Source organism: Thermothielavioides terrestris, chromosome 2 (assembly GCF_000226115.1).
Source record: "Thermothielavioides terrestris NRRL 8126 chromosome 2, complete sequence".
Lineage (NCBI taxonomy): Eukaryota > Fungi > Ascomycota > Sordariomycetes > Sordariales > Chaetomiaceae > Thermothielavioides > Thermothielavioides terrestris.
Genome location: NC_016458.1, coordinates 5,450,184 through 5,465,691, shown reverse-complemented (window position 1 = coordinate 5,465,691; position 15,508 = coordinate 5,450,184). Strand labels below are relative to the sequence as shown.

Below are 15,508 nucleotides of genomic sequence, written 5' to 3'. Positions count from 1 at the left end.
CCTCCCCTTACTCGTGCGGCGCTCTTTCCGGCTGCCACTTGACAAGCCTGACGGGCCGGCCAGCCTCATTTCCACCTGGCTCATTTCCACACCTGGCTCTGCCCCGTCCTTTGGCGGGTTGCTTCGCTGCGCTGCTACTACGGTCATTACTTGCAATCGCAGCTCCGCGTCCATGGAATCGCAGCACCGCTGCTTACCCACGGCCCGCAATCGCACCCAAACCACCACCCTCTCAGTCCCGATAATCAACCCGGCCAGTGTTGCCTCTGACTTTTTCGCGCGTCTTGTTCGGTCGGTCGCTTTCATCCTGGGCCTTACTTTTAGGTCGTGCGCCTTGACATGGCCGTCGATGAACATGGAGTTGTGATCATCTCGGACTCGCCTTCCCCCGTGACATCCTCACCACCGCTCGTGGCCGCTGAGCTGGGCGGCCCAGACTTCGATCTCGAACCCTTTACTTCCTCGTAGGTTTGTCTATATCTCTTTTCCTTTCCACTCAGTAAGCCGTGACTTGATCCGACTGTTTGCGCCTCCGGCGAGCAGGTCTGGGTGCTGGTCGTTGTCTTTTGTGCGTCTCGAACGGTCCAGGGGCATCTCCACCGATGGCAGTCCAGCTCGGCCTCAAGCACGCACGTTGACGCTTCGATGCGCTTGAACCCAGACGCGAACAGCCAGCCCCCTATCCCCCTTCTTTTCCCCCGGGCTGAATAACCCCGAAACGAAGACACAGGACGGTCCCCTTCGGTCTGTCCCAGTGGTCCGATGCGATCAACCGGAAAACGGCATTAACGCCCGAGCTAACATTGGATGTAGGCCAGCCGACAAGTCAGCGCCGATGGCTCCCGCACTTCGGGCGGATGCAGGGCCTGGTTCCCAGCGCCATGACCAGCGGTCGACATGCGAGGAAGCCGTGTTGAATTGCTTTCCAGATATCTGCCCTGAATATCTGAAAGCAGAGGCTGCCAAGCACTCATGGGACTCCTTCCGTGTCATCACTAGCATCCTAGATGAGCAGGAGAAAGGCCGTCCCTATCCAAAGCGGTCCAACGCACGGAAACGAAAGCGGTCTGATGAGGACGAGGAAGCTGAGCAAGATAAGACACGCCTGAAGTATGAGACAGGGCCCTCCCCATTTGTTGGCAAAGGCCGTGACTATGCCAGGCTTTACATCGCGGCCACGTAAGCAGCATGTCACGCACCCTCCGTGTGCTTGTCACCTTCCCTTAATGTCATTGCAGCGTCTTACAACTCGATGGTCACTCTCTTAGCATGCCTTTCCCCCCTCGCGTTGCTAATACTCTGACAGCAAAATAATGCTCAAGGAGGCATTTCCTCACCGATATTCCAAAGACGTGGATCAGCTTCTGGCAGCCAACGATAACCGGCTCTACGCAACCTATTTGGCTTTGGACCAGGCCGAGTGGGATAAGGACGCAGCTCCTGCCAGGGTGAAGAAGTCATTCCCCAAACCTTCCCGTTCCCATGGGGGGCAAGGCATGCGTTTCGGCAACCGCCCAGCCGAGATGGATGCCATGGCGGAATTCGATGCAGCCAGCGCTGTTTGTGAAGCGAGGGCACGGGCAAGAAGCCTGAAGGAGTCGGAAGAGCGAGCGGAAGCCGAGAACCTGGAGCGGGCGAAGTTGGAGGGCACCATTGCCGAGTGTGGATGCTGCTACGACGAGTTCCCTCTGAACAGGATGGTCCACTGCGACGGCAAGGTCTTGCACTGGTTCTGCCGCGGCTGCATGAGGCGCATGGCCGAGAACGTCATCGGCCTGTCCAAATACCATCTTAACTGCCCCTCGACGGATGGATGCGATGCCAGCTTTGCCAAGGACCAGACCGATCTGTTTCTGGACGCCCATCTCTCCGCGGCTCTGGACGCGATTGAGAAGGAGGCAGTCCTCCGCATGGCTGGTATCGAGAACTTGGAGACGTGTCCGTTTTGCCCCTACGCGGCCGAGTACCCGCCAGTCGAGGAGAACAAGGAATTTCGATGCGAAGGTCCGAATTGCGGCATAGTCAGCTGTCGTCTCTGCCGGGAGGAGACTCATATCCCGAAGACTTGCGCAGAGGCTCTGAAGGAGCGTGGGCACTCGGCTCGGCGCGCAATCGAAGAAGCCATGTCTGCGGCCCTGATTCGGAAGTGCAACAAATGTCGGAACCCCCACCCCCTACCCCCTAAATCCCCCCCCCCCCCCCCCACAGAACCCTCGTCTCGCGCTCTCCCATCTTTGCTAACCGAGAACAGGTGGTACCCCCTTCATCAAGGAGAACGGTTGCAATAAGATGGTGTGCACGCGAAATGGATGCAACAACGTGCAATGCTACGTCTGCTCCCAGTCATGCGACTATACTCACTTTAACGATCCATCGCGAGGCGGGAAGCCGGGCAATTGCCCCTTGTTTGACAACGTCGAGGAGCGCCATGAGAAGGAGGTTCGGGCGGCTGAGGAGCAGGCCCGGAAGGCTGCTGCCGAGCAGAATCCGGACATTGACGCCGAGCTGCTGAAGATCAACTTCTCCGAGCGCGTCAAACAGGACGACGAGCGACGCAAGGCGGCTGACCCAGCACGCCTGCGGCAGGGCCAGCCTCTTTTGGTCCGTGTGCCACTACCTCCTGCACTCCTTGGGCTGCAGCCTGCCCAATTTCCTGTTCCGCAAATGCCTCAACCGGCCGTGCCACAGTTTGCTCCAGCACAACCAGCGGCGGTCCAACCAGCGGCGGTCCAACCAGCGGCAGTGCAGCCAGCGGCAGTACGACCAGCGGCAGTACAACAAGCGGCAGCAGTGGCAGCAGTGGCAGCAGCGGCAGCCGCACGCCCCCGCCAGCCCGCTCCGGTCGGTGCGTCAAAACACTGATACTCTGTTCGTGGAAGACAATGTCAGACACAAGCAAGCATACTGATGTGTGCATTCAGATAATCGCCGCTGGCTGCAGTACGCTCAGCCGCGTGCGCAAGCACAGCCATATAACCAAGCGCAACTTGGGCACCAAGCACAGCCGTATCCGTATCTTCAGGCGCAACACCCCAATCATGCGCAGCTGAATCGCCAACCGCAAGGTCGTCAGCAGCAGCCGCCCGCTGCCCAGCCACCACAAGCGTTCCAAGTGTTTCCGCTGCCTCAGCGATGCGCTCTGTCTGCACGCGCTCCGCCGCCAGTTGTCCAGGCTCAGCTCGATCGCGCAGCCAGGGCTCTTGACCATGCTCTCAATGCTTTCGTCGCCAATGACGGGTCGGCCCCTCAAAACCGCGGCCAACCACCACGGTCCTCCCTCGGGTCCCCGGCTGCTAATGTTGTTGCTGGAGCCCAGCGCCCAGGATACAGGGCAGAGCAACCCAACCAGCGTCAACCGCCTGCCGCCAACGACGCCGCGGCGCCCGGTCATCCTCAGAGCATACCGCCAGGCCAAGGAATGGCTGCCAACCCCGGGAGAGATCATTACATTCGACAATACAGTCAGCTGGCAACCATGCAGATTCTGTCTAAGATGCGCAGAGACGGGAATCTTGGCATGGACAACCTCGGCGGCGCCTGACCCGGGTTTTTGAAGGACCGTAAAAGGTCTGTTCTCTACCGGGTGCGTTATGCCACTTGCCACTGAAGACTATGAAGATGGATCGTTTGTCGCTGCGTTTCGGACATCATGGTTGGATCACTCCTGCACAGGGTCCGCTTGGCCATTCGTTCGCCTTGCAAACGGGATCTCGACCTCCATCATTACGGCGATGCCTCCCTCCGCCACTTCTGCCTTTTTACTTGCATTTCCTTCCGTCTTTATTTATTCCCTCTCACTGCGGGCAGTCCACTTGTTAATTTTTACTCGAGCATTCTCCGCACCTCTGCGGAAAGGGGTGGAGTACCCGGGGGGCTACGATTCACCTTCTCTGAGCGACATCAGCCTCGGCATGGCAGGCTGCATTTTCTACTCTCTGACGCATTTCCCTCCCCCCAGTTCGTTAATGGACATTGGGGGAAACAGAGCCACCAAGGGCCTATTTTATGGTTTGGTCCGGGCGGGGGAGGGGCGTGGTCATGGCGGTCGGCATCTTGTTGGGCGGGGAGCATGAATTGGTTCGGTTTTGGTCTGGCACAGGGCTTGATGGCGTTTGGAGCATACGCTCGGGCATTGGGCGGCGTTTACGATGAGCGATTTGTTTGGCTTTGTAGAATACAGGGTTGGGTTGGGATGACGAACGAATCTACGGACATGCGTCCGTGTCAATACTTGGGCCAGACCACCAGTGGGCTGAGTTCTCACCCTGGGGATCTGTATCAACGGCCGGCCGATGTTGACGCACCTCGCCGCGATTCCATGCAGAACTGAACAATGACAACAACAGGTTATGCTTTTCTTTACCTCCATCAGCCACTGCGCCCTCCCTGAGGTGTCCAGCTCATCCACCCACCTCTCCATTTCCCAAACCCAACCCACTCCCTTTCCCATCATGCTACCTACCAGGCCATCTTCCCTTTTATCCTCTGTTGCTGCCTCCCCCCTACCGTCCCCGCCCAAACTTCTCATGCCACTTCCCCCTCGCCTTCGGCAACCCGGCCTCACCACCAGCACCGGCACCACCACCGCCCGCAACGTCAGTTTCCGCCACGGGCACGAGCTCGATCGTCTCGTGCACCGTCGCGATCGCCGTCAGGCCGGCCGCGGCGGGATATGTCTCCATCCCGCTCGGACTGGTCCCGTCGTTGCCATCATCATGGCCGTCATGGTGGGCGGGGTCGGGGTGAGTGGATGGTTGTGGCGGTGGTGTTTGTGTCGGCGACAGCAGGATGAGCGCGTTGGACGTGTTCTTTTGCCGGAGGGAGTAGGTCTTGTTGGTCGTGGGGACCTTGAGCAGGGCGGTTGTCGGGGAGGAGTGGAGGGTGAGGCTGTGGGGTGTGGAAAGAGAAGGGTGGGTTGGTTAGTTAGGTGGGTTTATTTCACCTTTGCTGTGCGTGGTGGGAGCGGAAAGGGTGGGTGGTAAGGGGTTGGGGTTGTAGGAAGGGTATGTTTGGGGAGTGGAGAGGGGAGGTGAGGAGCTGGTGAGATCAGGTAGGGGGAGGGGGTTGAAAGAGCGCTATCATGAATGAGCGCGATGCCGTGGAACAAAGGATGGTGAGAAACAAGGTAGTGAACGGTTGTGTCATGATTGGTTGCTGCGGCGTGGTCCGTGATCTGGAGCACGCCAGCGGGAGACTCACGTTGGAGCGTCAGGGCTTTCGAGCAGTTCCAGCAGCTCGGGCGGCAGCTCCAGCAGCTTATAGCCGGCTGTGTCTGGGCCGTGCGACAGCGGGATTCCGTCGTTGCTCTGACTTGACATGACTCTTTGGTGTCTCTGTCGGGATTCCTATCGCGCTGGTTAAAGAAGCTGAGTCATTCAATTACAACAGTGTTGCTCGCAGGTTGGACAAGTTTGAAAGCGGCCAGCTGTTTGTTGTTGGGATTGGAGGATTATAGGGGCCCTGGGGAAGCGGCGGGGAAGCTTTGACATCTCCTCGAGGCAGCGTAAGGCCTGTTGTGTAGTGGTTTGAGTGGGGCCAGGAGCGCCATTGAGTGGTTTCCCGCTGAACATCTTGGCCTCCTGTAAATTGCCCAAGCCATTTCAACGTTCGTCACCTAGCCAGCCGAAATTATGCGCCTCCGGCTTGGGAACTCGAGACAACCATGAGCGGAGAGATAGTCTCAACGCTCCCTGATATCCAGTGGCAGCCATCATCGCCGTGGGCCGGGCTGCCATTGGCGCCACCACCCATTCCGGAACATGGCCTGCATCGGTGGCCAGGCAAGCCGACGATGTGGCCGGCGTCCGGCACCGTGACAGAAATGAGGGTTGACTACAAGTGTCCCGTCAGCAACACAAGACGGCCACGTCGCCACGGCTCCCTACGCCCTTGCACAGAACACTTCTCTGAGGCCGATGTCGTGTTGGCGTCCTGAAAAGCCAGATAGCTCCTGCTGTATACGCTGCCCGCCAGTGTAAGGAGAATGGCCGGCGTTAAAGTCGTTCTTGCCAGCAACATCCTGGAGATGGTTCGGGTGCCAACACATGTTGTGCAATCGCAAACTTGCCAACGCAAATGACAACTGTTGACAATAACATATAAATATGCTCATCACCTCAGGCTTGCTGTTGCTTCCAAAGCTTGGTGTTTCTCGCGCGCGTAAACCTTCTGGCCCTCAGCCCCCTGGCCTCTTATTGACTTCATTGCGGTGCATCGCCGCGCTGGAGAAACGAGCTAGCCAAAAAAAAAAAAAAAAAAAAAAAAAAAAAAGGTGGCAAACAGAAAGCAGCAGAGGAGAGGAATAAGGAGGAGAAGGATAAGGGTAGAGGAAAAAAAAAGCTGAGGAAGGCTTCATCGCGGCGCCGTTCGCCATGGAAGACGCAAGCCTGCCAGACGACACAGCGGCGGCGAGGCCTCCAGCGCCAGCAACCGTCATTTGCGAAGAGTTTCTCAAAGTACTGGGCCGCAGCGAAGTCGAACAGCCCATGATATGCCAGCGGATCTGCGTGTGTCAACAGTTCTGGCGGTATCAACACTACTTCTTACCCCGGTGGGATTGGGGCATTAAGAAGATCGTATGCTTTGGCCTCGGATCGTTCAGGAACGTGGAGAAGGAGGGGGGCCCTTTCCCCGATCGGCCACACACGTACCGGGACGTGATAAGGAAGAAGCAACTGGCGGAGGAGTTCAACACTAGGGCATTGGACCGACACGATGCCCTGCAGGCAATGCTGCGGCACGTTGCCGCCATCGAGATGGCTTCGTCGATGAAGTTCTGCTCGTCGAAACGCGGGGTCGAGAATCATCTCATAAAGAGCTACTTCAAGAAGCTTACCTTGATTCAGGAGCTGTCGTGGTCAGGATCGTCCACTAAAGTTCCGGAGAAGACCGTTAGGGAGCTCGACAAACTGCCGCCCACAGCAGGATATGGCGGGGACCAGGACCTGATCGATATCCCGGTCTATTTTCACGACCCCGAATACAGCGAAGAGGATAAAGATGCTCTGAAACGCCTGTCTGAAATCTTCAGGATGGCCCATCTGCCGCCTATCCAGGTGGTCGATGCCGCGGAGCAGGACGGTGAGCTAACTGTGGACGAACACACGCTGGTGTACGCGGTTTGTGCGGCTTCTGTACCGCAGAACATTCTTCGCCAAACTAGCATACCGGGCGCAATGATCTGCGGGGATCTTGCTCTGGATCCGGGGAGGTATGTAAAGAGAGAAAAGAGGGGAAGAAGCAAGGAACACGCACCACCAGCTAACTGCAGCAGCAAAGTGGACGCAGATCGCGTCGGCTCCATCCTCCGCGGCTACGAGGAATTCAAACTCGATCGTAGGAGGGCGCCACACACAGTAGGTCCATCGCACATGTACATCCGCAAGGATATTGTCGAGCAGACCGAAAAGGAGGGCATCGTGCCGCCGTATCCCGTCAACTTTCCACATGATTATCCATACCCGCATAGAAGCTGGTATCTGGACAAGTTGAAGAAGAAGGGAGGCCAGGGAGGACAGTAGCAGCTCTGAGATAATGAGATAATTTATCGAGCTCTGAATTCATGATATTACTTCTATATTCGAGGAACGAGCCGGAGTGGCACACGCTTGAAGGAGGGAAGTGTTGTGCATGTCTTTGCGCCTCTCGATAAGGGCCGGCAAGGCCCCAGCAGCCAGGAGATGATCCTTGCAGGCCCCACTTTTAGGGCTGAAGTCACTGCCAGCTGCCTGCCCGGCCTGACCCCTAACCCCACCTGGGGCTGTGACCCCGCGCTGATGCTGAGCTTCAAGGTGACGTCTGCTCCCTGCAGCCTGGCCCTCATCAACATTTCAGGGGAAGCTCTCCGTAAAGCAGCCATCGCCGACGCTTCGATTTGCCACCAAAGACTCCCCACGAGATATTAGCTCGTTCACCAGACAATTCTCATCAACAGACACGTCCCATTAGAACCCGGCACTCCTGACAGATACGGATTACGATGACGTCGGATCCGCTTGCGCCAGCGGCCGTGCTCGAGGGCATGGCCAGCGCCCTGCCGACCCACGAGCCAGGCGACGGCACATCCGACTTGAGCAGCTCGCTCGACTGCATCGCGCTCTTTGTTCACGCCTGCATGATCAACCTCGGGTTCCGCCTGCTCGGCTTCGATGAGGACCAGAAGATCGGTTCGTTGCTGCGCCCGGCCGCCGCTGTACCCCTGACTCTCGCTGACCATCGCCCAGAGGCGGAATGCGCCCGCATCGCTCCCCGACTTCCTGCACAATGGAACAAATCGCTCAGCTCGCACAGCTTCGTGTATGCCCATACCCAGTCGTCCATGCAGTTCGTTGTGCACGCCGACCGCATGGGCGCCAAGATCGAGGTCCGCGGCCTGGCCACCGGCGATGAGCGCATCGCGCGCTTCGACATCACCGCCCGGGACTACATCTCCTCCGCCGCGCTGCCTTTGCGCATCACCCTGACACCAGAAGGAACCGAAGACCGAAGCAATCTCCCGCAAAAGCTCAAAACCCTCTTCATCTCGGAGGAGCGAATTAAAGGTACGCCTCTCTCACATCTCAGCCGCAACTACAAACCACACCCCCGAGCTAACCATATCCCCCGCGCCCTTCTAGACCTCGCCTCCCTCCTCAAAATCTCCCTCATCCAGCGCCTCCTCCCCTCCCTCCACAAAGAAGGCTACACCGAAGAACCACCCACCGAGCCCCCGCGCCGACGCCACACTCCTCCCCCACACCCGCGCTCCCCTGACCACCCGCCCTTCCCCTCGCACCTGCCCCCGCCGGCCGCGCCCAACCCCTACCCGGCGCCCGACCCGCTCGCCGCGCCCCCGCGCCGGCCCATCCCCGCCGCCGACTTCCCGCCCCCGGACTTCGAGGACGAGTACGAGATCAACCGCCCGCCGCGCGGGCCCCTTCCCGTCCCCGGCGGCGGCGGCGGCTTCGCCGGCCTCGGCCACGACGACCTCTACCCCGCCGGCCTGGGGCCGCACGATCCCATCCGCGGCTCGTTCACGGGGCCGGGGGGCATGATGGGCGGGATCGGGCCGGGCGGGTTGAGGCGGCCTGGCGCCGGGGGTGGGCCGTTGAGTGGTGGCGGTGGTAGTGGTAGTGGTGGTGGGATGCATCCTACCTTTGACGATCCGCTGTTCCAGGGGCCAAGGGGTGGTGGTGGGGGGGACGATGACACGTTTGGCGGGCAGGTGCCGCCCGGGGCGAGGTGGGATCCGCTTGGGCCGGGCGGACAGCCGAGGTTTGGCGGCGGCCGGCCTGGTGGACGGGGAGGGGGAGGCTTTGGCGGGTTTGGTTTCGGGGCGGGGGATATCATCTAGTTGTCCAGTATGATTCGGTTGGGGTTGGGAGTGGTTGGGTTTTTGGCCAAGTGCAGGTTGGCGTGTGATGGAAGTTGCTTGAGCACACGGTGAATTGCGCAATCGCGGTGCAGTGGGAGAGGTTAGGTGAGTTGGGGTGAGGAGGGAGATTGTGGATAGGAGGAGAGGTCTTGATATTGCGGACGGTTGTTGTACAATACGGTTGCTCTCCACATGATGATGATCAAGCACCAATGCGAGAATGATGGCCCCGCGCACAACACCGCCTACTCTCTTTCTGATTTCCGCTCTCGGTGTGTAATTTAGGGAGTCAGGGTGGTCAATTGAAGCTCACCCCAGTGCCGCGACCCGTGGCCTAGTCGACCTGCCTTTCCAGCCAGATCCAGAATCTACAAATCCAGGCGTGATATTTGTTGCTCTTGTTTGTTAGCAATTCCCATCTTGGTTACTTCCTGCGTCAGCCTTCGTCAGCCTTGGTTTCTATCCCAGCTCTGTCTTGTCCTCTGCCATCCTTTCATTAGGCAGGTGGACTGTGCCACTTTACGCAACCATACCAATCCCCTCAGCGTCTTCATTCTCCCTCCCCCCCTTCATCCGGGGTCGGCTGTCAACATGAACTGCTTGGGCCTGTGTCTACTCCTGCTCAACTACCTCCACTCGGAGAACTGCCCCCGCCAAGCATCCCATTAAGGCGGCTTCCACAGCCTCCTGCGAGTGCTGTGACTGCTCAAGCCGCCAGAAACCGTTGAGATCCGCACTCTTCCCACGCTCCGCACTGCGGGCACTCTAATCAGCACCCTTCTACTGCGCCACCGCCTGCTTCACCTTGCGCTTCTCGTCGTCCGTGAGCATGTTGGACCAGTTGTGGAACTCGGCGATGTTTTCGGCGTCAGCGCGGATGAAGAAGTCGACCAGGTACGCCTGGGTCTCGTCGTCGCGCTGCCGCGAGCTGCCGCCCTCGCCCCAGCTCATCAGGTCGGCCTTGGTGCTGCCGAGCGCCAGGTCGAGCGTGTCGTCGGGCACGTCCTCCCACCCATCGTTGTCCTCGTCCTCGTCCTCGTTGGCCAGCTCCGTCACGGCGGCTGCTGCCACGTTGGCCGCTGCGTGCATGCCGGATGCCGATACCAAGTCCTCGATCAGGACCTTGAGAATCTTGAGCGGCGCCGGGATGATGGTGTATTGGTCCGGGTCTGGCGGGAATGTGTCAATTATTGCATTAGGACGGGATTCGCAGGTGAGTGCCCGACTTACTGAGCTTCGCCCTTGACCTCGTCATAATCCTGTCGGTATTTGTGATGATCAGGTCTCCCTTCACCATGGTCTGAGCCACACGTGGGTCGTTGAGCGAGTAGAGCTTGGACAGTGCAATAACGCTGGAAGGATCGGTTAGTTCCGGATGATGCGCTCCGCGACCCGAATGGAAACTTACTTCTGCCGGATTTCATCGTAGCCGGCAAAGTTGATCGAGTTCTCAAGCCACTTGCCGAGCACAACCTGCAGCCCAACCTGACCATTGATCTGGATGTCGCTGAGGAAGTTGACCACATCCTGGGCACCCACGAGGGAAAGCCGGGCAAACACCAGGATCAGGGACTGAATGAAGGGCGCGGCTTGGGCGCTGTCGAGACGCGTGGCAACTGCCTGGAGGAGTTGAGGTAAGAAAGGGCCGAGCCTCTCGTGCCCGGCCTTTTCAACCAGCTCCGCAGCCAGGCCGCCAACCTCGGACGCGGCATTATCTTCGATATTAGGACCGAGAAGGCGGTCGATGATCCGTAGGCAGACCTCCAGACCAGATCGACCATTGTTGTCGTGCCAGCTGAAAACCTGCTTGTGGTCATGCATGAGGATGTATTTCACCGCCACTGAGCCGGGCCGTAGGATGTCGCCCTCGGTAGAAGTCATCAGAACATTGTGGAGCTTTGGAAGAGTGGCAGCAACGAAATCATCCGGCAGCGGCTCGGAGCCATATTGCACGAGGAGTGCCAAGAGATCGGCAGCCAGCTACAACCAGGTTAGCATCGTGACCTGCCCAGAGACAGGGGAGTACGTACCGTAACCAGGGGATCGTCCTGAGTGAGGTTTGCGACGTCGAACGTGCCCGTGATGGATGGCAAGACCTTGGCGCAGAGGGCCGCATACAGGCGAGGGTGCTCCATATCCTTGAGCGGCCCTTGATTATCCTTGAAAGTCCGGGCGATGTCCTCGAACGTCTCGCAGACGACCATGTTTGCGTGGAAACTGGCAGCTCCGTGCTTCGCAATTAGGAACAGCAGATCGACGGCCTTGCTGTCAGGCTGGATAGCAATCCTGGTATCCATGCTGATCGCGCTGCGGAGGGTTTCCAAGAGCGTGACCAGGAGGTCGTCGGCGCCTTCCAGCTCGCTGAGATCCTTGGACTCCAAGAAATGTTGAATGGCCAGCACAATAGGGACCTGCCGGTCTGCCGGCACACCACCCCGAATGAAGCTCTCAACTGCCTTGATAGCGGCAACCTGAACGAGTTCAGACTCGTCCCGGGTAATAGCGTCGGTGACACGGTCAAGCAGGCCCACAGCCGGCTGGTAACTCTGGGCCAAAGCGCCAGCAGCAAGGAATCCACGGGCACGGAGCATCGGTTCGTCCTGCCTGCTGACGGCGTAGTTGACGAGTTCAAGGAAGGCGTTTGCAATCCCGGCTGGGACTGACTTCTGCATGTCTTGGAAGTCGTTCAGGATGGCGGTGAACAGGAAAAGAGCGGCTTCCTGCTTCTGCCAACGGGCGCCCTCTCCGGTGAAAAGCGTCTTGGTGTAAGCATAGAGAGCCTCCAAAGCGGGGTCGCCCAGCCATTCCGCGAGCTTTATCACGAGGTCGCCGCACGCGGTTCTCGGAGTGTAGTTGGCCGACACCGAAGTCTCCTCGGCTAGATAGAGGCACACATCAATGTCCCACAGCCCTTCCTCTTCCTGCGTGATCTGGGAGAAGGAGACCAAGAGGGCCATGAGGTCTAGCGCCCAGGGAGTGTCGTGGACAGCGCCACGCGCCTTGATTTCGGCGTCGAGCTGCTTTTGCACGGGCGGAGCGCGCATGCACTGGTTGAGGAAGTCGAGCTCGTCCACGACCAGGAAATCCAGCGTGTAAGGGAGGCCGTCGATATCCTCCAGCCGGCTCTGAGCATCCGAGTCGATGAACAGGGCTTGGAACGACGGCGCCAGCCTTGACAGCTCCTCCCATGTGGCGGTAAACAGAGCGGGGCTCTGGCCCACAAGCAGGGAGGGGAAGACGGCCCGGATCTTGATCAGGGTTTCGACGGCCTGGTCCTTCAGCGCAACCGGGCCGTTCCAGCTTTCTGGCTGCGAGCCCGACTGGTCGAGAGGCGGCAGGGGCGCCTTGATGACCTGCTCCAAGAACGGCAGCCAACCGCTGAGGACTTCCTCGGCGAACGTCTTCACTTCCTTCCTTCGGTCGTCTTTGACAATGTCCAGGAGGTCGAAGCAGCTCCGGAAGACAAGCACAGCCATGCTGCGGTGCGTCTGCTTGCGACCCTCGTTCAGAGCAACATCGTAGCAGGCCTTGATAATGTCCCGGGCCGCGCTAAAGAATTGCTCGTCGGACAAGCTCTCCTCGACGAGGTCCTGCAGGATGCGCAGGGCGCCGTGGAGCTGGGCATCGGTTCCGGCGGGCATGACGCCCAGAACAGAAGGAAGCAGGGCGGGCCAGCGGTCGGGGAAGTCGGCGTTGGCAATCTTGGAGACGGCGTAGCTGGGCGGCAGCAGCGTTAGCCGAGCCTATGCCAGCTTCGCAAAGGACAAGTTCCCGATTGCAATGCTCACCTGGCGGCGACCTTCACCTTACGCTCGTCCTCAGGGCTCAAGGCTAGCTCCAGAATCACATTGCGCAGATGGTCTCTGGTTGCATCGGGGATCGGGATCTGAGAGGCGCCGCCTTCCTCATCCGGGGCCCAGTTCTCCTCGATGAACTTTCGCAGATAGGTCAAGGCCGCCTGGCGGATCTCGAGGGGGGCGCCCGTGTGGACGCCGATACGCGCAAGCGATAGCGGAAACTCGGGGTTTGTCTGGGCATGAAGAAGATCAAGCTCGGCCTGCTTGCGCGGGCCCTCGTTTTTGTCTTGCGTGTTGGCGAGCAACTGCGCGAGGTGCTCGTCCATCTTGGCCAGTCTGAGTCCAGCGGTGAATTATGGAGAAGGGATATCGTTATTTTTGCGAGAAAAAAAGAGGAGGTCGGCTTCCAATTCAGACGAGCGTGAAACTGGCAACTGGAGGACTAGGCTGATTCGCGCAGCGAAACTCTGGGCTAATCCTCGGGGGTGCGCCGTAAGTCGACACGGCGGGGATGCGGGGTGGATTTATTTGGTGTTGAATGGACGAGACACGCCGAGTAAACAGAGTGGAGCACCAGTCTGTTTGCAGACGCGATGCGTGAAAGCGAGGAGCACCGTGCCCTGGGACTGGCAACAGAAAATGGGGGTTGCGCCAGTAAGGATGATCATTCCAGGTTGAGTGTGGACCGATTTTCATGTCCGGTCACAGGCTGCCCCAAGGGCCCAAGGGTCTTCCAGGTTGAAGTGCGGTGTAGCAAGTCACCTGCTTTGGCGTTGCGGCAGGGGATTAGTCACGCTAACTCGTCGCGCCTTCCCAGCTACCCCGCGATTCAACGGCGCCACCCCTGCCAAGCAAACGTTCTCGTCTCTTTGGTACTGGGGGATGGATTGCAAGGCAAAAAGAGCGACGGAACGCTAAATGAATTCATCTTGCCCCATGGAAGTATCAACCCAATAATTCAATCATCATGCCACCGGCAGACCCGAGCCCCGCCGCGGACGCGTCGCTGCCGCTCGACCACGGGCACATCCTGCTCACCTCGTTCAACTCGTTCCTCACCGTCGCCATCCACAACATCCTCTACTACCGCGACATCTACCCGCGCTCCACCTTCCTCTCCACGAAAGCCTACAACCTCCCGGTGCACCAGAACCGCCACCCCAAAGTCTGCGCCTGGATCCGCGACGCCGTCGACGCTGTCGCAGCCCAGCTCTCGACCGGCCACGTCTCGCGCATCGCCATCGTGATCCACACCCCGCCAGACACCCACCTTCCCTACCCCAAACCACACAAGTCTTCCACCCCGTCCCAATCTCCGACCCCATTCAGCGCCTCCAGCCTCCCCTCCCGGGGAGAAGAAGACCAAGCACAAGAAGAAGACGAACCCTTCATCAAACCCGGCACCGTCCTCGAGCGCTGGCTGATCGACACCTCGCGCTTCCCCGCCTGGCCCACCCCCACCACCACCACCACGGCCAACCCCCCATCCGCAGCCGCCACCTCCAAAGCAATGCAGGACTTCTCGCGGGTGCTCGCGCGCGACGCCCGCTCCGAAGACACGCGCGAGCGGCATCTCGCGCCGCCGCCTGCCGATGCCTCGGCCCAGGCCCAGGCCCAGGCCCTGCGCTGGCCCGACCTGGACGAGCAGCTGCGCGGCGCGCTGCGGCGGATGGCGGCCACGGCCGAGGCGATGGGTCCGCCTTTGCCTCCTCGCTTGCGGCGGGACGGGGAGGGGGCAAGGGAGGAGGAAGATGGCGGGGAGGAGCACCGGTGTACGTTTAGTGTGGCCGTGGAGTTGGATGAGGAGGGGAGGGCGCCGATTGGGGTATGTTTTCAATATACACATCTCTTTTCTCGACCCAGAGTGTTTTCGGAGTGTTTCCTAAGCCAGGCAGCAGCTTGATCTGTTGATCTGGGAGTCTGGGAGAGATACCGTGAGGCTAACGAGGTGACAGCATCCGCAGGCTTGGATCCCGTCGGAGCCGAACTTGCAGCCTGCGAGTCGGAGGGGGAGGCCGGTTGCGGGGGAAGATATCGGCGGGGTACGGACGCGGCCGATCCGCGCAGTCGAGGCGGGGCCCTTGTTCTTTGAGTGCTGGGTTGAGGAAAGCCGGGCGAAGGAGGTGTTGAGGAAGCGGCAGAGGCGAGAAGGCGAAGGCGGTGCGAGTCAGGGGTCGACGCAGCCATTCTGACTGACACGATCCCATGATTAGGACAATTCTCGATAGATCTATCATGATACCCCTTTGGAGAGTCAGATCACTGAACACGGTACATCGAATTTTTCTGCGCAATTCCTGCCGCCTTTCTTCTTTCTATGAGTGATGCGTGACACCGGACGTCAAAAAGATGGACATCA

The 15,508-nt window shown here is 59.3% G+C and overlaps 6 protein-coding genes across 6 annotated transcripts; 4 read left to right on the top strand and 2 right to left on the bottom strand.

Moving 5' to 3' along the window:
- Positions 1 to 339: 339 nt before the first annotated feature.
- THITE_128691 (uncharacterized protein) lies at positions 340 to 3,541 on the top strand (the record flags this gene model as incomplete). Its single annotated transcript, XM_003652632.1, has 7 exons — positions 340 to 464; positions 814 to 1,179; positions 1,307 to 2,157; positions 2,252 to 2,292; positions 2,344 to 2,601; positions 2,699 to 2,845; positions 2,942 to 3,541. 7 exons carry the CDS (start codon positions 340 to 342, stop codon positions 3,539 to 3,541), a joined length of 2,388 nt encoding a protein of 795 aa, XP_003652680.1.
- Positions 3,542 to 4,416: 875 nt separating this feature from the next.
- Positions 4,417 to 5,477, bottom strand: THITE_2114381 (uncharacterized protein). Its single transcript, XM_003652631.1, has 2 exons — positions 5,200 to 5,477; positions 4,417 to 4,887 (listed from the first exon to the last, which is right to left on the bottom strand). The coding sequence occupies exons 1-2, from the start codon at positions 5,316 to 5,318 to the stop codon at positions 4,503 to 4,505; spliced, it is 504 nt and encodes a 167-aa protein (XP_003652679.1). The 5' UTR covers positions 5,319 to 5,477; the 3' UTR covers positions 4,417 to 4,502.
- Positions 5,478 to 6,410: 933 nt separating this feature from the next.
- On the top strand, positions 6,411 to 7,502 carry THITE_2030952 (uncharacterized protein; the record flags this gene model as incomplete). Its single annotated transcript, XM_003652630.1, has 3 exons — positions 6,411 to 6,506; positions 6,726 to 7,109; positions 7,245 to 7,502. Coding segments are annotated over 3 exons (738 nt in total), but the record flags the coding sequence as incomplete, so codon positions are not given.
- Positions 7,503 to 7,978: 476 nt separating this feature from the next.
- THITE_2044434 (uncharacterized protein) lies at positions 7,979 to 9,331 on the top strand (the record flags this gene model as incomplete). Its single annotated transcript, XM_003652629.1, has 3 exons — positions 7,979 to 8,165; positions 8,223 to 8,540; positions 8,616 to 9,331. 3 exons carry the CDS (start codon positions 7,979 to 7,981, stop codon positions 9,329 to 9,331), a joined length of 1,221 nt encoding a protein of 406 aa, XP_003652677.1.
- A 398-nt stretch (positions 9,332 to 9,729) lies between these two features.
- Positions 9,730 to 13,608, bottom strand: THITE_2114376 (uncharacterized protein). Its single transcript, XM_003652628.1, has 5 exons — positions 13,141 to 13,608; positions 11,383 to 13,069; positions 10,761 to 11,332; positions 10,583 to 10,704; positions 9,730 to 10,521 (listed from the first exon to the last, which is right to left on the bottom strand). Exons 1-5 carry the CDS (start codon positions 13,473 to 13,475, stop codon positions 10,133 to 10,135), a joined length of 3,105 nt encoding a protein of 1,034 aa, XP_003652676.1. The 5' UTR covers positions 13,476 to 13,608; the 3' UTR covers positions 9,730 to 10,132.
- Positions 13,609 to 14,155: 547 nt separating this feature from the next.
- THITE_2016423 (uncharacterized protein) lies at positions 14,156 to 15,284 on the top strand (the record flags this gene model as incomplete). The annotated part of the gene is made up of 4 exons (XM_003652627.1): positions 14,156 to 14,442; positions 14,488 to 14,843; positions 14,901 to 14,974; positions 15,105 to 15,284. Coding segments are annotated over 4 exons (897 nt in total), but the record flags the coding sequence as incomplete, so codon positions are not given.
- Between the last annotated feature and the right edge of the window lie 224 nt (positions 15,285 to 15,508).